A 22,874-nucleotide genomic window follows, 5' to 3' on the forward strand; every position below is an offset into this window, starting at 1 on the left:
ATTCATGAAGTATATAGGCTCCTTTATTTGTGTTCAATCGATCACTGTTCTTAGCTGCTACAGCTCCCATGGGCGCCAGATTTACTGCACGGCTATTGGCTGAGAGGGGAAAACGTCACCTCTTAGCCAAATGTTTTTTAGCCGTGGGCTGCTGTAGCAGCTAAGAACGGTGATCGATTGAAACAAACAAAAGAGCTTTGTACATGAAGTATCTTATACGTCATGAATGAAAGTCCCCTTTATTTGTTTCAGTAGTAAATCCTAGCCTTTGTAAAACGCTAGGATTGGCTTTCACTTTAAGAAACTTTTTAATTTACTCCTATTATCAATTTTTCTTTGTTCTCTTGTTACCTTTATTTGAAAAAGAAGGAATCTAAGCTAAGAAGCCAGCCAATTTTTGGTTTAGAGCGCTGGGCAGCATTTATCCACCAATCAGCAGAGACAACCGAGGTTGTGAACCAAAAATTTTCAGGCTTCTAAACTTACTCTTGATTTTCACATAAAGATAGCAAGAGAATGAAGAAAAAATGATAATAGGAGTACATTAGAAAGTTGCTTAAAATTGCTGCTCTATATGAATCATGTAAGTTAAAATTTGGGTTCAGTGTCCCTTTTAGCTGCATGCAACATATGGGAATTTGCTCCTTTATCTTTAGTTTGTATTTGAAATAGATTATTTTGCTCCCCAAAATCAGCACATTATTGTGGAGAACATAATCATTTATATGGGCTGAACCTGCAGGAATAGCAGACCTGCCTCTCTTTGTTTTACACACAGGTCTCTTTATCTTACTTCTCTCTATACACAAGGCCAATACTTATCCTCTGTGATTACCTTGTATCTAAGAACCTTCTTCCAGCCCCCTGATCACATGACTGTCACTGTTTATTATCTATTGTCTTGTAGTTAGCATTGTGTTGTGCTAAATCTTAACCCTTTCGTGACTGGGTTAAAGTGTCTACATCGGAACAACTGTTTCGATGTAGACAAATTGAAATCACGCGATCGTGCAAACGATCGTGAGATTTCAATTATGGGATCGGGTCTGGGGGGCGTCCCTATGACGCTAGGAACGCCCTCCAGACCGTGATCAAATCCTGCAAGCGCAGTAGGCTTCAGGACAGCCGTTGGCTATGACGTTGTATTCCGTCATAACGGCTTTAAAGCCCAGCGCCGTTGTGACAGAATACAATGGCATAACGGTAGGAAAGGGTTAAATAACTCCCTGTGCCTGAACACAGTGTTATCTATATGACCCATGTGTACTTTCAATCTCTTTGTGTTGAAAAGAAATTTAAAAATCCTGTGATAGGAGGCAGCCCCCAAAGGCTTAGACATTAGCATATGAGCCTACCTATGTTTAGTTTAAACTAAGAATACCAAGAGAAAAAAGCTAATTTGATGATAAAAATAATTGGAAAGTTGATTAAAATGACATGCCCTATCTGAATAAGGAAAGTTTATTTTTGACTAGACTGTCTCTTTAACCCAAACTTTTTCTATCACGATCCAGATAAAACATACAATTCAAAAAAACGACAAAAATCTTTCCAATTGACTTCTATTATCTAATTTGCTTCATTTTCTTGGAATCGATTGTTGAAGGAGCCGCAATGTACTACTGGGAACTAGCTGAGCAAATCAGGTGAGCCAAAGACAAGAGGCATATATGTGAAGCCACCAATCAGCCGGTAGCTCCCAGTAGTGCATTTCTGCTCCCGAGGCTACCTAGGTATGCCATACAGTGCGCTCTTTATCCCAAGTATACAAGGGCACTGATCACAAATGCAGAATTTGTTGTAGCAAAATACGTTTATTTATTAGATCATTTCATAAAGAACAGAAACTCACATTTTATGGCAGATTATTTACATACACTATATATCATTTTTAAATCATCAAACTCTTAATCACATAACTTTATATTTAAGAGCATATTTTTTCAGTCATACTTTCAATCAATATATCAATAAAAAATGATCATATTTATATTTTATGGTTTAGATTTATACAAAGAAATATATTTTATTCTATTGATGTGTATAGCGGTTACGTGTTATTTAGCAGAACAAATATATTTATATTTTATTCTATTGATGTGTATAGCGGTTACGTGTTATTTAGCAGAACAAATATATTTATATTTTATTCTATTGATGTGTATAGCGGTTACGTGTTATTTAGCAGAACAAATATATTTATATTTTATTCTATTGATGTGTATAGCGGTTACGTGTTATTTAGCAGAACAAATATATTTATATTTTATTCTATTGATGTGTATAGCGGTTACGTGTTATTTAGCAGAACAAATATATTTATATTTTATTCTATTGATGTGTATAGCGGTTACGTGTTATTTAGCAGAACAAAACATAATTTATGTAACAATTTACCTGATAAATTCATTTCTTTCATATTGGCAAGAGTCCATGAGCTAGTTACGTATGGGATATACATTCCTACCAGGAGGGGCAAAGTTTCCCAAACCTCAAAATGCCTATAAATACACCCCTCACCACACCTACAATTCAGTTTAACAAATAGCCAAGAAGTGGGGTGATAAGAAAGGAGCGAAAGCATCAACAAGGAATTGGAATAATTGTGCTTTATACAAAAAAATCATAACCACCACAAAAAAGGGTGGGCCTCATGGACTCTTGCCAATATGAAAGAAATGAATTTATCAGGTAAGTTCTTACATAAATTATGTTTTCTTTCATGTAATTGGCAAGAGTCCATGAGCTAGTGACGTATGGGATAGCAATACCCAAGATGTGGAACTCCACGCAAGAGTCACTAGAAAGGGAGGGATAAAGGCTGTGACACACTGCAAGCGATGCGGCGCGAGGCGATGCAGCTGCTTCGCACCGCGTCGCATCGCTTCTAAAGTTCAATTATTTAATCTCTGAGCACTCAGCTACGCGACCTGACGCAGCAGAGTGCTCAGAGATGAAAAGGCAGGACACACTGAGTGCGCACAGCTGCATGTACACGCTGCGCGCCGCTCCGCTTGCAGTGTGTCACAGCCTTTAAAATAAAGACAGCCAATTCCGCTGAAAAAATGAATCCACAACCCAAATCAAAAGTTTTAATCTTTATAATGAAAAAAACTCAAATTATAAGCTGAAGAATCAAACAAACAGCTGCCTGAAGAACTTTTCTACCAAAAACTGCTTCTGAAGAAGAGAAAACATCAAAATGGTAGAATTTAGTAAAAGTATGGAAAGAAGATTTAAAAATTCATCAATTTTATGAGAAGTTTTAAAAGACCTTTTACGTTTATTAGAAGGGGGTATAACAGACAGAGCCTTCTGAATAGAATTAGAAACAAATTCTCTCACATTAACAGGAATATCCTGAGCATTAGATGTTGAAGGAATAACAGGTAATGGATTATTACTAATGGAAATATGTTCTGCATGTAAAAGTTTGTCATGACAACTAACACAAACTACAGCTGGAGGAACAGTTACCACAAGTTTACAACAAATGCACTTAGCTTTGGTAGAACCGACATCAGGCAGCAGCATTCCAATAGTGGATTCTGAAACAGGATCAGATTGAGACATCTTGCAATATGTAATAGAAAAAATAATATATAAAGCAAAATGATCAATTTCCTTATATGACAGTTTCAGGAATGGGAAAAAATGCAAACAGAATAAGTCTCTGGAAACCAGAAGCAAAAATACATGAAGACTTAAATAATGTCAAAAAGTCTGGCGCCAAGTATGACGCCCACAACTGACAAAATATTTTTTGGCGCCAAAAACGTCTGCAACAAACACAAGCGTCATAGATGACGCAACTACGTGAAAATTCTCGGCTCCAACTAAGATGCCGGAAATGACGAAAATACGTCAACAAACGTAATTCTAGCGCCAAAAAAGTCTCGCACCAAGAATGACGCAATAAATTATAGCATTTTGCGCACCCGCGAGCCTAACAGCCCGCAATTTAGAAAAAAGTCAATTTGAAAAATTTCAGGTAAGAAAATTATTATTATTTTTTTTTTTTAAATATATGTGCATTTCCCAAAATGAAACTGACAGTCTGCAAAAAGGAAATATACTGATAAACCTGAATCATGGCAAATATAAGTACAAACATTATATTTAGAACTTTACATTTAAAGTGCCAAACCATAGCTGAGAGTGTCTTAACAAAGGAAAACATACTTACCAAAAGACACTCATTTACATAAAGTAGATAGCCAAACCAGTACTGAAACAAGAATCAGTAGAGGTAATGGTATATAAGAGTATATCGTCGATCTGAAAAGGGAGGTAGGAGATGAATCTCTACGACCGATAACAGAGAACCTATGAAATAGATCCCCGTTAGGATGACCATTGTATTCAATAGGTAATACTCCCTTCACATCCCTCTGTCATTCACTGCACTCTGAGAGGAACCGGGCTTCAGCATGCTGAGAAGCGTAGAAATATAGCACAAACTTACTTCACCACCTCCATAGGAGGCAAAGTTTGTAAAACTGATTTGTGGGTGTGGTGAGAGGTGTATTTATAGGCATTTTGAGGTTTGGGAAACTTTGCCCCCTCCTGGTAGGAATGTATATCCCATATGTCACTAGCTCATGGACTCTTGCTAATTACATGAAAGAAATATATTTATATTTTATTCTATTGATGTGTATAGCGGTTACGTGTTATTTAGCAGAACAAATATATTTTTCACTGTGCATTTTTGGCAAACTTTGCTTCTTCCTTGTTCGTATATACACAATTTATGCAAAAATAAAAAGTCTACGTATAGGTTTGATTTAATCGACCAATCAAAAATAAACTATAGAAAGTCTCTATAGACTGTAGATAACTAAGGAGTAGAACACATTCCTTTGGGAAAATGTAAGGAGATTTTTGTTGATAATTGTTTTTGTTTTATTTTTAATGGTGGGGATACGTCGCTTTAAAGGGATAACAAGGTAAAAAATTAAATGTGCACAGGTGCATTTCAATTTGAAATCTAAACATTTTTACATTATACTTTCATTAGCAAAATAACTTCTAGTAAAAGTTATTACGTTTTTCCTGCGGTATATGCACATATCCTGCAAGGCCGTGCACCAGTATTCAGACACTACACCTCGTCAGAGAGTCAGCAGGGGTTTGTATGACACAAATGACTTCTTCATAAGCAACACACACCACAGCCAGCTCTCTGAGAAACTCTAGTGCACGGCCTTCAGCATATGTGTGTATGCTGCAGAAAACCACTAACAACACTTAGCTAATGGAAGTTTATATTTCACATTGAAAGGCAGGATTTAGTTTTCACCATTCCATCCCTTTAAGTACTTGGCTGAAATGACTTTAAAGGGATACGAAACCCCAACAAAGTATACAATTTACTTCTATTATCAAATTTGTTGTGTTCCCATGATATTCTGTGTTGAAGAGATACCTAGGTAGGTCTCTGGAGCACTATATGGCAGGAAATCATACTCTTGCAAAACTGCTACCATATAGTGTGCCCGAGCTTACGTCCCTGCTTTTCAACAAATGATACAAAAAGAACAAAGTAAAATGATAATAGAAGTAAATAAGAACATTATATAAATTAGTATGTTCAATCTGAATCATGGGGGGAAAACATAATTTATGCTTACCAGATAAATTCCTTTCTTTCCTGGCAGGGAGAGTCCACAACTTCATTCCTTACTGTTGGGAAATACTACACCTGGCCACCAGGAGGAGGTTTAAATATCCCTCCCACTTCCCCTAGCCCCCAGTCATTTTGCTGAGGGAACAAGGAAAAGTAGGAGAAAAGGTGCCAGAAGAAATAATATAAAAAGGGAGACGCTCATCAAAACATAAATTACAGGCGGGTTCGTGGACTCTCCCTGCCAGGAAGGAAAGGAATTTATCTGGTAATCATAAATTATTTTTTTCCTTCCATAAGGCAGGGAGAGTCCACGACTTCATTCCTTACTGTTGGGAAAATAATACCCAACTCCAGAGGACATTGAATGAATAACGGGAGGGTACAGAAAAAAAGAGACGAACCCTATTCTGAGGGCACCACAGCCTGCAAAACTTTTCTCCCGAAATCTGCTTCAGCCGAAGCAAAAACATCAAACTTGTAAAATTTAGAAAAAGTATGTAAGGAGGACCAGGTAGCCGCCTTACAAATCTGATCCATAGAGGCCTCGTTCTTAAAGGCCCAAGAGGAAGCCACTGCTCTAGTGGAATGAGCCGTTATCTCAAGAGGCTGTCGTCCCACTGTCTCATAAGCTAAGCGGATGACACTCCTCAACCAGAAAGATAGGGAAGTCGTAGTAGCCTTCTGCCCCTTTCGCTTCCCTGTATAGATGACAAAGAGGAAGATTGTCTGAATTCCTTAGTAGCCTGAAGATAGAACTTCAAGGCATGAACCACATCTAGATTGTGAAGCAAACGTTCCTTCGCTGAAGGAGGATTAGGACACAAGGAAGGAACAACAATCTCTTGATTAATGTTACAATTCGACACCATCTTAGGGAGGAACCCTAGTTTAGTGCGTAAAACCGCCTTATCAGCATGAAAAACCAGATAAGGGGGGGTCACATTGCAAAGCAGAAATCTCAGAAACTCTGTGCGCAGAGGCAATAGCCAACAAAAAAAGAACTTTCCAAGAAAACAATTTAATGTCAACAGTATGCATAGGCTCAAACGGGGCCTGCTGCAAAACACTAAGAACAAGATTTAGCCTCCAAGGCGGAGCCTCAGATCTAAACATGGGTCTGATCCTAGCCAGAGCCTTAACAAAGAACTGCACATCCAGAGGCTCAGCCAATCTCTTGTGCAGTAACACCGACGGGGCTAATATCTGTCCCTTCAGGGAACTAGCAGATAAACCCTTCTCCAGTCCATTCTGGAGAAAATATAAAATTCTGGTAACCTTAACCTTATGCCAGGGAAAGCCACGCTCTTCACACCAGTACAAGTCCTCCACACTTTATGGTAGATACGACGAGTAACTGGTTTACGAGCTTGAACCAGAGTGTTGATAACACTCTCAGAAAACCCTCTCTTGGCTAAGCTTAAGCATTCAATCTCCACGCAGTCAGCCTCAGAGAATCTAGAATTTGATGAACAAAGGGACCCGGTATCAGCAGATCTCTGCGACAAGGTAACCTCCACTGAGAAGATGAGGACATCCCCACCAGATCCACAAACCACGTCCTTCGCGGCCACGACAGAGAAATCACAATGACTAATGCTCTCTCCTGCTTGATGCGAGCCACCAAATGAGAGAGAAGCGGTAATGGAGGAAAAAGATATACAAGTGTTAACCTCCATGGTACTGATAGGGCATCTATTAGTTCCGCCTGGGGATCCCTTGACCCGTACCTGGGTAGCTTGGTATTGAGGTGGAATGCCATGAGGTCCATCTCCGGCGTCCCCCACTCGCATATTTCTGCAAAAACCTCAGGGTGGAGAGACCATTCCCCTGGGTGAAAGGATTGCCTGCTGAGGAAGTCCGCTTCCCAGTTGTCCACACCCGGAATGTGGATCGCTGACAGTGTACATCTGTAAGTCTCCGCCCACTCTAGTATCTGAGATACTTCTCGTTTCCCCCTGGTGGTTGATGTAGGCAACCAAGGTTATATTGTCTGATTGGAATCTGATAAACTGGAACAAACCCAGAAGGGGCCAAGCCTTCAAGGCATTGAAGATTGCCCAGAGTTCCAATATATTGATTGGAAGAGAAGGCTCCTCCTGAGTTCACAGCCCTTGTGCCTTCTTGGCAGCCCAAACGGCTCCCCAGCTGGAAAGGCTTGCGTTCCGTAGTCACAATCTCCCAGGACGATCTCAAAAAGCACGTGCCTTGAGACAGATGATCTGGACAGAGCCACCAAGAGGGCGAGTCTCTCCGCCCACTCTAGTATCTGAGATACTTCTCGTTTCCCCCTGGTGGTTGATGTAGGCAACCAAGGTTATATTGTCTGATTGGAATCTGATAAACTGGGACAAACCCAGAAGGGGCCAAGCCTTCAAGGCATCCACAGCCCTTGTGCCTTCTTGGCACCCCAAACGGCTCCCCAGCTGGAAAGGCTTGCGTCCGCCTCGGTCACAATCTCCCAGGACGATCTCAAGAAGTACGTGCCTTGAGACAGATGATCTGGACAGAGCCACCAAGAGAGCGAGTCTCTACACAGGTTGTCCAGCACGATCTGTTGAGACAGATCTGAATGTTCGCCATTCCATTGTCTCAGTATGCAAATTTGTAAGGGTCTGAGATGGAATCTAGCAAAAGGAATGATGTCCATACAGGACACCATGAGTCCAATCGCCTCCATACACTGAGTCACCGAGAGGCCTGGAGGGCAAGACATGCAGAAGTTAGCTTGCAACGTCTCTGATCTGTGAGGAATATTCTCATGGATCTGGAGTTTATTATTGTCCCCAGGAAATTCACCCTTGTACTTGGAGTATTGTGATCATAAACTGTCCTTCCTGAACCAGAGGAAGGATTGACCGTATTGTCTCCATCTTGAAAGAGGGAACACTCAGAAACTTGTTTAGGCACTTTAGGTCCAGAATTGGATAAAAAGTTCCCTCCTTCTTTGGAACCACGAAAAGGTTTGAATTAAACCCCAATACTCTTTCTACTGTAGGTACCAGGACAATTACTCCTAGAGAGGAGAGATCCCGTACGCAACCTAAGAAGGCAGCCCTCTTTTCTGGTCTTGTAGACAGACTAGAGAGAAGGAACCTGCACCTGGGCGGATGATACTTAAATCCTATCCGGTATCCCTGAGATACAACCTCCAGGACCCAAGGATCCTGTACATCCTGGAACCAAGCGTCTAAAAGCAAGACAGTCTGCCCCCTACTCGATCCAATCCCGGATCGGGGGCCGCCCTTTCATGCCGATTTATTCTCAGCGGGCTTCTTAGTCTGTTCCAAGTAGTCTTGGGCTGCTCGGACTTGGAGGAGGATTGCTGTCGTCGTGATTTGTCAGGACGAAAGGAACGAAAATTAGACAATTGCCGTCCCTTAGGCTAATTTTTCTTGTCCTGCAGTAGGAAAGCACCCTTCCCTCCGGTAACCGTAGAAATAATGGAGTCCAGCCCTGGACCGAATAAAATCGTCCCCTTGAAAGTAAGAGAAAGGAGTCTGGATTTAGAAGTCATATCCACAGACCAAGACTTCAACCAGAGAGCCCGGTGGGCTAGGACCGCAAAGCCAGAAGCCTTTGCATTTATGCAAATAATCTGCATATTCGCATCACAGATGAAGGAGTTAGCAATTCTCAGAGCCTTAATTCTCTCCTGAATATCCTCAAGGGGAGTCTCCACCTCAATGAGCTCCGACAGAGTGTCGCACCAGTAGGTAGCTGCTCCAGCAACTGTGGCTACAGCTGCCGCCGGTTGAAATAAAAACCCTGTATGTTGAAACATCTTCCTCAGAAAGTTTTCCATTTTATTATCCATAGGCATGGTAGTACGCTTAGCCAGCGTAGAAATAGCGCCATCCACCTTAGGGATGTAACCCCATAAGTCTAATTGAGAGTCAGGGACCGGGAATAATTTTTTAAAAGTAGACGAGGGGGAAAAAGAAGTTCCTATTCATTCCCATTCGTTACTAATAATGTTCACCATCTTAACTAGCACAGGAAAAGTCAGAGGGACCATCCTGTCTTCATAAACCCTGTCTAATTTAGGGATCTTAGGTTCCTCAGGGAGTGTAGCCTCTGGAACCTCTAGCATAGACAGAACCTTGAACCTTTTTTAATCCTTTAATAAAAAATGCAGATACTCAATTCTAAATCTAAAAGAAGGGTTCCTCCGCTGAAGGAGGTTTAGAAATTGAAGTCTCTGACTCAGAAAGTTCACTCTCTGAAGATACATAGGTTAACTCATCCTCCGATAGCTGGGACATAGTAGCTAAATCCGACAAATATTTAGATGACTCTAGGTCAGGAGAACTATGTTTAACATTTTGCTTGCGTTTGTAAGAGCGAGGTAAGGCATTCAGAGCTGCAGACACCGCCGACTGTAACTGCGCGGTAAAGTCTGCAGGAAAAAAGCCCCCTCCAGATGGAGGATTAGTTGAGCCGCGGGAACCTGCATGTGGAGCGGGTAGGGTAGAAAAGGTAGCAATCTCTCGGGACCCAGATTCCTGAGAGGTAGACATCTCAGAGGGGCTAACAGCGCTATGAGTATTAGCAGGCTTGTCTCCCTTCTTAGACTTTAAAATATTGCTTAGGTAAATGAAACAAAATTGAGCAGGCGGGCAAACCACGGCCTCCTCACAATATAAACAGGAATTATTAATCAGTACAGAAGGAGCGAAACCTTTTAATGTGGTATCAGAGTCCTCCATAGCTATGGATATAGTCACAGAAGGACAGACAAAAAGTAAACACTTTACTCAAAATAAATGCCACCTTTATAATCCCAATGCCTGGGGCACTCACCACCTCCTAGACCCAGACAGCTAACAGAGAAAACGCTTGAAGCAAAGTACGCAGCAAGATCGTAGGAAAAACAAAAAGACTGCACCCGGTCACATAGTGCGTAGGACAGGACTTACCCTGCTATGAAAAAGGCGCCAAGCTATTATGAGCTGCGCAACACACCAAAACGAAAGTGAAACCTGTTTGTTCCAAGCCAAAAGCACACAGTCTATGAGCCTAAAAAACTCACACATAAAAGCAGTTATAAATAACCTCTTGCTGTTCAAATAATCTCCCTGAAGGAGATATTAACCCTTGATCCTATCAAGGCATAAAGGAGCCATACTGTGACCCTGTATAGCAAAAGTGTATATATAAAACAGTCTTACCCTCCAAGATCCATGCTGTGGAACAGGCACAGCCTCTCAAGTGTGACAGTCTTGCAGCGACGCCTCTCACATGGACTTGAGTGTGTAGCAACAAGCAGTGAAACTCATCAACACTGATTGCTCAGGAGCTGTTAGGCGACAGTCTGGATGGGTTCCCAACAGTAAGCAATGAAGTTGTGGACTCTCCCTGCCTTATGGAAGGAAAAAGCAATTCATATCCCTTTAAAGCATATCTCCGAGTCTCAAATACCAATGTATAAACTGCGTGTTAGTAAGGTCCTCTATTCTGTCATTGCCTAAAATAAGCATATATTTAGGCCACAAATTTCTGGTCTAATTAACTATTGTTTTAATTTTTCGATCTGTATCTCTGTTGCACCTAATGTGGCTTGACTTTCTACAAGAATTGAAAATGCTGCCGACTGTATGACAAAAAAAAAAAAAAAAAGATGGCGCTGGGGTATACTCTTATACCTTTGAAAAAAAAAAAAAGCTGACATACAGGCAAAATTGTAAATTATTCCAGCAATTTAAAACTTTTTTTTCATTGGTACGTTAGTTAAAGCACAGGAGATAGAATGCAGATTTATGATATGCGAGTGGCTGTAAAAGTTTTGGAAATGTATTTATTAAAGATTAGCAGGCGGACTATGGATTTTTTTTCGTTCAGGCCCGGCGATCGGATAGTCTCGTTCCTCCCAAATAGTCACCCCATCGCAGGAGCAAATCTGTTTTGCGTTTTCGAAAAGGCCAGCAGAACGAGCAATGATTCCACACGCTAACCTGCAATGGGAGATAAGGGGGGAAAGCATTTAAAGAATATGGGAAAAGGGAGATAGGAAAAATATAAGCCCAGTAATTGCCAGAGAGGCATAGAATGTAGAGAAAAAGTGGCAGAAGAAATGTAAAGAAAAAAGATAAAGGCAGAATTTAAATATATAAAATTAATAGATATTATAGAGAACATAGAACAGAAAAGGAAGTAGGAAATGTGTATGTTAACCCCTTCCCGTCCGCACTTAATTGTCTACATTGGAACAAAGTTCCAAAGTAAACAATTAAGAAAAAAAAAGAAAATTTATGCTTACCTGATAAATGTATTTCTTTTTTGACACGATGAGTCCACGGATCATCTTAATTACTAATGGGATATTCACCTCCTGGTCAGCAGGAGGAGGCAAAGAGCACCACAGCAGAGCTGTTACATAGCTCCTCCCTTCCCTCCCACTCCAGTCATTCGACCAAAGTTAGGAAGAGAAAGGAAAAGCCAAGGTGCAGAGGTGTCTGAAGTTTACAAGAACCCACAACCTGTCTAAAAGAACAGGGCGGGCCGTGGACTCATCGTGTCAAAAAAGAAATACATTTATCAGGTAAGCATAAATTTTCTTTTCTTTTTTAAGACACAATGAGTCCACGGATCATCTTAATTACTAATGGGATTCAATACCCAATACACAGATGATACGGGAGAGACAAGACAGGGAACCTAAACGGAAGGCACCACTGCTAGAAGAACCTTTCTCCCAAAGGCGGCCTCAGCCGAGACAAAAGTCAAACTTATAAAACTTTGAAAATTGTGAAGAGAGGACCAAGTTTCAGCCTTGCAAATCTGTTCCACAGAAGCTTCATGTTTGAACGCCTATGAGTAAGCAACATCCCTCATGGAAAGAGCCGTAACTCTCTCTGAAGGCTGCTGTCCAGCAGATTCATATGCCAAACGTAAGATACTCTTCAGCCAAAAAGAAAGAGAAGTAGCCATAGTTTTCTGTCCCTTGTGTTTTCCTGAGAAAACCACAAAGAAGAAGACTGACGAAAAGTCCTTAGTCGCCTGCAGGTAAAACTTTAAAGCATGGACCACGTCCAAATTGAGCAGAAGTCTTTCCTTCTGAGAAAAAGGATTAGGACATAAGAAAAGAACAACAATCTCTTGATTAACGTACCGATCAGAAGCAACCTTAGGAAGAAATCCTAATTTAGTACCTAAACTACCTCATCTGGATGAAAATAAAATAAGATAAGGAGACTCATACTGAAAAGCCGAGAACTCAGACACTCTCCGAGCAGAAGAAAAAGCAACAAGAAATAAAACTTTCCAAGATAACAACTCAATATCTAAAGGAAAGAATAGGCTCAAACGGAGCCCCTTGAAGAACTCTGAAAACTAAATTCAGACTCCATGGAGGAATAACTGGTATGAACACAGGCCTGATCCTAACCAAGGCCTGACAAAAAGATTGTACATCTGGGACATCTACTAAACGTCTGAGTAACAAAATAGAGAAAAACAGAGTTTTTACTCGTTAGGGAACTGGATGATAACCTTCCTCCAAACCCTCTTGGAGAAAAGACAAAATTCTAGGAATCCTATCTACTCCATGAGTAGCCCATGGATTCACACTAATAGAAATATTTACGCCATATTGTATGATAAATTTGACTAGTAACAGGCTTTGAGACTGAAACATGGTCACAAAGACCAAGTCAGAAAAACCCTGCTTGGATAATAATAAGTGTTCAATCTCCAAGCAGTCAGATTCAGATAAACCAGATATGGGTAAAGGATGGGCCCTTGAATTAGAAGGTCCTTCCACAACGTAAGTCTCCAAGGTGGCAGAGATGACATGTCCACCAGATATGCATACCAAATCCTACAAGGCGAAGTCGGTGCTATGAGGATCACCGAAAACCCTCTCCTGCTTGATTCGAGCAATGGCCCGAGGAAGAAAAGCAAACAGAGGAAAAGGCTAGAGAACACTTCCGGATGTAGTTCCCACTCCCCTGGATGAAAGGACTGCCTGCTCAGGCGTTCCGCCTACCAACTGTTCCACCCCTGGGATGTGGCTCGCCAACAGGCAGCAAGACTGTGCCTCCGCCCACTGAATTATTTTGATTGACTGGAATCTGATAAACTGGACCAAGGCTAACTGAGTGTACAAAAATATAAGAAAAATGGAGCACCGGGTGTCTATGGAGGGTATAAAAACACAATTTATTTATTGAAAATAGACAAACAAAAGGACCATCGTCCTAGGGGTAAAATCTTAAAGGGTGGTTATAGGAGTAGAATGGGCTAACATGTTTCGGCTCCCACGCCGTAATCTTAGCCATATAAAAAACAAAATTCACTTTCCAAGTTAAAAAACCTCCCTTGGTTCCCTATTGGTTGAGATGCGCACACCTTCCTGTGAATGCACCAATAGGGATACTGGCAGCTTCCCATGCCGGAATTCGCTAGGTAATACACACCCTCTAGCGCGCCAGCCAATCAAAAGCTGTCAGTATGTGACTCAATACTGTGTAACTGTATACTGCTCACGTCTGCAGTTCTAAATGAATTAATATAAACAGGAGTACATTTGTTGATTTATGCAGCTGTCACTTTCTGAGTATGTAAAGCAGCTCTCAAATCCTACGTCACCTTAGAGTTTATTGCAAACCAACTATATAGTTCTGTTTATACTTATCATACCGTGACCCTGGGATTATATCTGTCCGTTGATACGGAACTAATCCTGACTGACTGCTGTGTTGCCCACTTTATTATGCTCAAATCCAGAGAGAATGTGTATTGATTTCAATGTATTTGAACTGGAAATGTATACCTTTATAATGTGCTGCCTATCTCTCAACAGGAAGATTCTTTATCCCATCAGAGAAAGGCTGCCGATAGGCTGAAAATCTCACTAGTTGCTGTATATTACATTAGTCCTGTGTATAATGTAAGAAGGGTCAAGATCTTATTGTCCTCATACTGTCACTACACAATAAAAGCAAAGTTATTCAATGGGTTCTCAGAGCACTGCCATTGCTACGTGTAACACCACCCAGAGTGGAGTGTTTATTTCTTTACTTACATTACTTCTCTCTTTGGATTTCTGTTGATAGCTAAACTAATTAAAGCCTATGGGGAGATAGCTAAGAGGGTTTACTTTCTCAGGGTAATGCCCTTAAAAGGGAACCCATGGTTGTAATCTACCAAAAATTGATCAGGTCAAATTCAGAGTTGAGGCCTACTGGAACTCTAGTCTTGAGTATGAATATCCAGTAGGCCTCCCTCTCTCCTAATTTCCTGGTTCTATCTTCACCTCTCTTCATAGGTAATACCTTTTCTATGATGTTCCATTTAAAGCTACTGGTATCTTTGTTGTGTAATTGCGAAAAATGATTTATCAAAGGTGTGGTTAGTACTCCTGCCCTGATATCCGCTAGGTGCTCCCTGATCCTTACCCTGGCCTCTCTTGTGCTAAGGCCTACATATTGGACTGCACACTGGTTGCAGGAGATGACATAGATAATATAGGTTGACCTACAGTTGAGACAAAGCTTAATTGGGTACCTATCCCCTGTGGCAAGACACTCGAAGCTGTCACCTATCTGTACCTTGGCACATGCTGTGCAGGCCTGATAGTTGCAACGAAACATGCCATTAAATTGCAACCATGATGACGTATTCTTAGTGCCCTTTTTCAATCTTGTTGGTGCTACCATATTCCCGACTGTTCTGCCTCTTTTGTAAGCAAACCTCACACCTTCTCCCACTGCCTTGACTAGTCCATCATCCGCCATTAAAAGGGGGAGATGTTGCCGGATTATGCTACAGATTTGTGGGTACTGTTGTGAGTATTCCGTGATGAAGACAACCTGGTTGTCTTGAGACCTCATCTGTCCTTGGGACCTTTTCTCTTGCAGCAGCTGTTTTCTATCTAGGAACTTCACCTTTCTTCTTGCTTTCAAAATGGTTGATCTCTTGTAACCTCTCTCCTCCAGTCTACCAGCCAAATCATTAGCCTGGGTTTCATATTCCTCTTTCGAACTGCAGTTACGTTTCAGGCGAATGAACTGGCCCTTCGCCACACCATCAAAAACCCTTCGCGGGTGGCTGCTTGTAGCATGGAGGAGAGAGTTTCCAGAGATGGGTTTGCGGAAGACCTTTGTTTCCACCGGTTCATTCGGAGTACCCAAAAGTTTGAGATCAAGGAAATTGATTTCATTCCTGTGTGACTCCGATGTAAAGCTAATCCCAACTTCATTGTTGTTGAGAAGCTCTACAAATTGTTCCATTTCAGATGTGGACCCCCTCCAAATAATGAGGAGGTCATCTATGAACCGTCTGTACCACACAATGTTTCTCCTAAAAGGGTTTCTACCTCCAAAGACGTGGGAGAGCTCCCACCACCCCATAAACAGGTTAGCGTAGGAGGGGGCAAACTTGGCCCCCATAGCCGTCCCACGCCTCTGGAGGTAGAATTCCCCCTCAAATTCAAAATAATTGTGTGTCAGGAGAAACCTCGTGGCTTCGATCACGTAATCCACAAACCGCATGTCCTCACCAAACTCTTCATTGAGGAAATAGCGAATAGCCTCAAGGCCCTTTTCATGCGGTATCGTGGAGTACAGCGATCTAACGTCCACTGTAAGCCACACAAAATCTTGCTGCCACATCAAATTACCCAGCAAGTTTAGGACATGTTTAGTGTCCGCAATGTAACTCCACAATTTACCCACAAGGGGCTGCAGAATACAATCCAACCATTCAGATAAATGCTCAAGGAGTGACCCTATCCCGCTAACAATTGGCCTCCCCTGTACCTCCATTAGGGACTTATGGACTTTAGGAAGATGATTGAACGTGGGTATAGTCGGATTGTTAACCAACAGATAGTTTTTGGTATCTACATCAATAAAGCCCAAGTCCGTTCCATCGTCTACAAGGGAGGCCAACTGTCTCCTGAACAATGCGGTTGGGTCACCTCTCAATTGAGCATAATCATCAGGGTTCCTAAGTTGCCTAAGTGCCTCATCTAAAAAGTCTTTCTTATTTAGCACAACAATGGCACCACCCTTATCCGCAGCTCTTATTACTAAGGCCTCATTGTCTTGGAGGTTTTTTATCGCTGCTTTCTGTGCTATGCTGATATTCTGATTCTTGCCCCTCCTGGTTGTATATTGTAATCTGATTAGATCATCCTCCACCCTTTTCTGGAATTTCTCCAGTTGTGGTCCCCTGCTTTGCACTGGGTAGAAGCGTGACTTGGTTTTTAGATGAGGTTTTTTTGGTACTCCTGTCCCTTCACCAAGGGTAGGTTCCTGCAAAGACTCTAGTACACGTACATCACAGTACTCTTGAAAGTCTAATTCTGTACTACCATTTGTAGCCTGGTTGGACTCTTGCCCTGGATCTACTATAATGGCATCATGTCTCTCATTTGTTATATTTTTATTAATCATTTCAAAATGCTTTTTCACTGTCAATTTTCGTATGAGTCCATTTACATCTAATAGAGTTCTAAATAGATTGAAATCACTAGTAGGCACAAAAGTAAGGCCAAGACTCAATACTTCCAATTCTGCTTCAGTCAGTTCATAGTCTGATAGATTAATTACATTTCCTCCCGGTAACTTCCTCTCCCCTCTGCCTCTCCTGAGGGGGTACCGATGCTGTTGTTGTTGATAACCCTTCTTCTCTTTCGTTTGGAATTGGTAATTTGGGTTTCCTCCTCCCCCCCTTCTGATGTTTTTGGGGGAAGCCGAAAAACCTGTTCCATCTGGGCCCTTTCATTATCATAGTGAGAACCTCTTTGATCAACTTCCTCTCTTGTAGTTTGATGATCTATAGTTATCATGTGAGGGGTTCTTGAGGATGGGAGGTAATCTTCCGGGTCCTTCTTTAGGTCTGACCATTTGATCAGGTACTCCCCTATAGTCATATGACTGGGGCGCTTGTCCACTCAAACCTTGTTCATCGCCACCAGATCCTGATCCCTCATCGTGGGATTCCCCTTCACTTTCATTGAAGTTCACCCTCCTCCCTCTGTTCCTTCTATGTCTGTTACCACCCCTTTGTCGATGTGAATGAGGGTGTTCATTCTGTTCTTTTCTTACCGCAAACCTCTCCTTGCGGTTACAGACATACACCTTATTTTGATCATAGTCCAACTGATCCCTCACATACTTTTTATGTTTGATTTCCAGAAGTAGTTTTTTTGCTTGTGCCACTACCTCCTGTAAGGTCTTATCAAATTTGGAAAAATAGGGTTCTCTGCTTCGCTTATTAAGTTCCTCTTGAATTGTTTTAATCTTCTGACTTAGATCCAAAAATGAGTTTTAGAGAGCATTCAGTCAGATGTCCATTCCATAGTTCTATAAATGTTTTATCTTCTGTTACAAAGGTGGGGAACTTGTTGAGCCTTAAGCCCCTTGGTAGAATACCCAACTCATGGTATTTCTTTAGTGTCCTTATATCCCATTTGAGTTTATCCTCTTTAACTAAAAAGAATTCCAGCTCTCCAAATAGTGCTATTAGGCTGTAGTCCCTCTTGTCTGTGGAAAAGATCTTATTGCAGTCCCAGATTCCTGCATCTCTCTGCATGGCTGTGCGCAATGAAAACGGTATTTCTGTTAATTCAGATTCCCCCTCCATTTTTAAATGTATACTGTTCAATAGACTTAGTACAATATAGGTACAGTCAATGTTCACAATAGTAAATCTTTTGCAAAAGCATGTGGAGTTAGTTCTGCGGTAATGGTCAGTTACTGGAGCCTGGCCAGCGGCTCCACCAATAGGCTAAAGATAAACAAAATAGAACACAATTGTAACTGACCATAAAAACCCAGATGACCGGAATAAAACAAATGCAAATGTGTGAGGTGCAGGATTACACCTGTCCACCTTCTACAGCTGCTAGGTTGAGGTATATACACTCTATTCCTTATGCATAGGTATAAAAGTCTTTAAAGATTTGTTTTATTCCGGTCATCTGGGTTTTTATGGTCAGTTACAATTGTGTTCTATTTTGTTTATCAAGGCTAACTGAGGCCATGCCAGAAGAACACTGTAGATCGCTCTCAGCTCCAGAATGTTTAAAGGAAGAACAGACTCTGGTTGAGTCCAAACCCCCTGAGCACTTAGGGAGCCCCAGGCTCCTCCCCACCCTAGAAGGCTGGCGTCTGTTGTCCCAATCACCCAAGATGGCCTGCGAAAGCAGGATTCCCAGAAGAGATGATCCAGAGACAACCACCATAGAAGAGAATCCTTTGTCTCCGGCTCCAGTAGTACTTGAGGAGACAAATCTGTATAATCTCCGATCCAAACGGGATGAGGTCCATTACCACCATTAGCCCGATTACCTCTGTGCACCGAGCCATTGAAGGCCGAGGAGTAGACTGAATGACTAGACAAGTATTGATAATCTCCGATCTCCTGACATCCTGTCAGAAAAATCTTCATTGATATGCAATCCATTATGATTCCCAGAGAGATACCCTTGTGTATGGGACAAAGAAATCTTACTCACTGTAAGGATGGCGCCTGCACTAGAATGTAGTCCAGATAGGGCGTCATAAACTGACCCTCTTGGATCAAGGGAAAAATGGAACTAATAGTTTCCATCTAGAAGGACGGTACACTTAGAAATTTGTTTAGACTCCCAGGTCTGAGAGGCCTCCTACGCAGTGTAAGAATGACTGATCTATGGATAATCCTAAAAGCAGAAAAACTGCCTTTGGGAGGAAAACTTTTGAACTCCAAATTGTATCGCTGAGACACAACCTGCTGTTGCCCAGGGATCCTGAACATCTCGAACCCAAGCTTGAGCAAAGACGGAAAGTCTGCAGCTACAAGATCCGATCCCGGATCGGGGTCATGTTCCTCCTGCTGTCTTTGATATAACAGCAGGCAATTTGGATTTCTCTTTTTTTAAAAAAAAAAAAAAAAAATCTTCAAATTGCAAAAGAGATTACTTCCATCAAGCCAGGTCCCAACAAGGTCTTCCCCTTATAAGGAATCGCTAAAATTTTAGACTTAGAGCATACATACGTAGAACAAAGCTCTAACCATAAAACTCTGTGAGCTGGAACAGAGAAACCTATGCTCCCTGATAACTTGAAGGGAAGAATTTGAAATAAAGGAAGTAGTCCATTTGAAAGCTTGTATCCTGTCCTGGATTTTATCCATGGGAGTTTTCTGGCTTAGTAGCATCAGACAAAACATCAAGCCAATATGCCATCGCACTAGTGACGGTAACCAAGTACACAGTTGGTTGCCATTGTAAACCCTGGTGTACATCCCTTTTCTAATTTTTGGCCATAGGACCTGTGAAAAAACCCAACTATCCTCTAGGGGCATATGCATAGAAAGGACACACGCGAAAGGGCGGTTTCCGGTGAGAAGGCGGAGCTCTGACACAAGGTGCTCCTGGTCGGCGTTCTGGCCGATAGCTGCTACTCTAGCCTTCACTCGTTGCCCCTTGTTACCCTGAGGTCCGGGGCGTACAGCGTGGCAAGGATATCGCCTGCTGGAAGGGAAACCGAATTGGCCGTTTGTGCAGCAGGATACCGCATCTAAGCTGTCTCAATGGTGAGAAACTAACTCTCGAGAAAGTAAAATCCTACCTACTCATCTCTGTGAATCCGGATTGGACCTGGCCCGCCCGGTCTCCCTCCCTTGAAACTGAGCTGCGGTGTAGCTGGGGAGGAGGCCTGGCCACAGCGGAGTGGACATACCAAGGTAGCAGTGGTGGTGGCGCAGAGTGACTGCTCTATCAGTAACGCTGGGGAGAGCGTGTATGAGGCGCGCTGATCTGAGGGCTGGCAGGCTGCCAGGAGGAAGAGCGGAGGAATTCAAACTTCGCGCCCCTGCAGGTTAGCAGCGTTTAGCCCCAGATTCAAGTCGCAGTGTTGGGCACTCCTCAAGTATACGGAAAAAGCACTAGAAGGCACTCTGGGTAAGCTGATCGATACAAGTGCATTCCAGCTGCAAGAATCTCTGCCCCAGAAGCACCGCCTTGGCTCCACAAGTATCTTTGCAGTTTCTTACATTTCATTTTAGTCTGCTTGGGACTTGAAGACTGTTCAAATTAACCTCAGTGCGGTTTTGCTGGAGGATTTACATGAACATAAGGGATCTGAGCTATATTAAAGTATTTCCCTTTATTTTGTCTGCTGTGAAACCCTGGGTGTGCCCTTGGAGCTCCATAGGAGGACGGTATATTTTGGGTTTTGCTTTTTCACTGCGCCTAGCAGGCTGAGGGTCCTAATGTATCTATTGTCTTGGGTGCTCCAGGATTAGGAGGGGACTTTACCAAGTTACTCCCCAGTCACTTCATCTTACATTTAGGAACTTGGGCCTATTTAAAAGCTGTGCAATTGTTGCTCTAAGTGCATGGTTCTGTTTTTGATTGCTTATTTATGGTGGTTCAGAATCCTCATTGTTTAAATCTGAATGTCATAAGCCATCTATGTTAGATTTAAGGGGCTCTTGCAGGTCAGATACGGCATTTATTCTTATTTTGCAAGATACACCCTGACCAATATTGTGTGTATACCATTGGCCGCAGAATACTGGGCTATTTTCTGATGCTTTAGGTATAGAATCAAACGTATTTGTTTATTGTCTTCCCCCTTTAGCAGTTTTCAGGCATTGCATCTATTTTTTATTTTTTGGGGGGCCTTGGCCCACAGCACTTCACATTCACAGATTGTATTTACAAGGCACAGTATGTTTTCTTTTTAATTAATTATTCATTTGATTTTTCTCTTATTTTTTCGCATAAGCTGATGTAAGACATTGCATAATCACTTTCTCACGTAAAGGGGAAAAAAAAAAAAGTTTTCACAGGTTGCATCACGTAGATATCACTGTTTGTGTTTCTATTGTCCTCAGGGGGTCTGTATTTTTGAGTGTTGGTGGACCCCCTCTTAAAAGAATTTGGAGTTTTTGGTCACTATGTTTTCTCCTTAATGGAAAAGTTTGTAACGCACGCTAAAAATAGCTCACCTAAAATGCCGGTAAAATCTAGGGATAAAAGGAATGCAAAATCGGGGGACACTAGTATAGACTCTTCATCAGAGAACATACCAGCTGTTATAGACACCCAGGTTCTGATAGGCCAACTAACAGCCATCTTCTCCCACCAATTTGAGGGGATAAAGAAAGAATTGGGAGTTATCTCTACTGAGATAGCCTCCCTTTCTGCTGAGGTCAAGCTGTTTTCAACTCGCATTGGGGAAGTGGAAAACAGAATCTCCTCACTAGAAGACAGGGCGACAGCCCAAGAGGGTATTATTCAAGCCCAAGAGGCCAAATTAAATAGTATGCAGTTACGCCTGGAGGATCTCGAAGATCGCTCCAGGCGTAACAATATTAGGGTCATAGGTCTCCCTGAATCCCAAGAGTTTGATGATCTAATCAAATTCTTTTCTATTACTCTCCCTCAGGCTATTGGCATAGCAGCCCATACTTTACCCTTAGCAATTGAGAGGGCGCACAGAATAGGTCCTAGAAGAGACTCAGCTGCTGGCCCGGTGAAACCTAGGATGTGTATTTTCAAGCTACTCAAGTTTCAGGACAAGCTAGAGATACTGAAGTTAGCTAAGAAAGCGGGTACTTTGGTATTTGGGAACAGCAAGATTTTGCCGTTCCAAGATTTCTCGGCGGAGACTTCCGCGCGGAGAAGACTCATGGCCCCTTATTGTTCTAAGCTGATCAGTAGAGGCATTAAAACCAGTCTGTTGTACCCAGCTAAAATTATCGTTGAGAATAAGGGGGTTAAATTGACTTTTAATGAAGTCTCAGAGATCAAAGAATATATGAAGACTTTAGAACCTCAAGAAACCTAGGAACTAGAGTAGGACAATGGGCGGTAGGTCGCCCCGGAGTCTAGGTTTGGGTTGTAAAATTGTTTTATTTAGTTTGTTTTTTTCTCAGTTCAATGTTTTTATTTGTTTATACGCACAGATGTATTCAGTGTTTGTATTTTATTCTCTAAGGAAATATGTCGAGTTTTTGATTATATTTAAAGATAAAGTACAAGTGATAAGTTATCTGGTACTTGGGTGGTTTTTTTTTCCGTTTTTTTTTCTCCCTCTTCGTTTTCTCTCTCTCCACTCCCCCCCCCGCCAATGTTCCTTGCCCAGTGTATGACTATATCAACTGTAAGTAAGGAGATTAGATAATGGAAGTTGGATTAAAAATACTATCTTGGAATGTGGGAGGGATTTCCTCTCCAGGGAAGCGTAAATTAATTATTAAGACGCTGGCCAAAGATAAGCCAGATTTGGTCTTTTTACAGGAAACCCAC

The 22,874-nt window shown here is 41.8% G+C and overlaps 1 protein-coding gene across 3 annotated transcripts in view; it reads right to left on the bottom strand.

Moving 5' to 3' along the window:
- Nucleotides 1-1,794: 1,794 nt before the first annotated feature.
- Nucleotides 1,795-22,874, bottom strand: part of CCS (copper chaperone for superoxide dismutase) — a 125,864-nt gene continuing 104,784 nt past the window's right edge. For all 3 annotated transcript variants that reach the window (XM_053719974.1, XM_053719977.1, XM_053719976.1), the window contains exon 8: nt 1,795-11,580. In XM_053719974.1, coding sequence (XP_053575949.1) covers nt 11,427-11,580 — 154 coding nt within the window. In that variant the 3' untranslated portion in view covers nt 1,795-11,426. The remainder of the gene's footprint in view (nt 11,581-22,874) is intronic.

This window comes from Bombina bombina, chromosome 7 (genome assembly GCF_027579735.1).
Source record: "Bombina bombina isolate aBomBom1 chromosome 7, aBomBom1.pri, whole genome shotgun sequence".
NCBI classification, from domain to species: domain Eukaryota; kingdom Metazoa; phylum Chordata; class Amphibia; order Anura; family Bombinatoridae; genus Bombina; species Bombina bombina.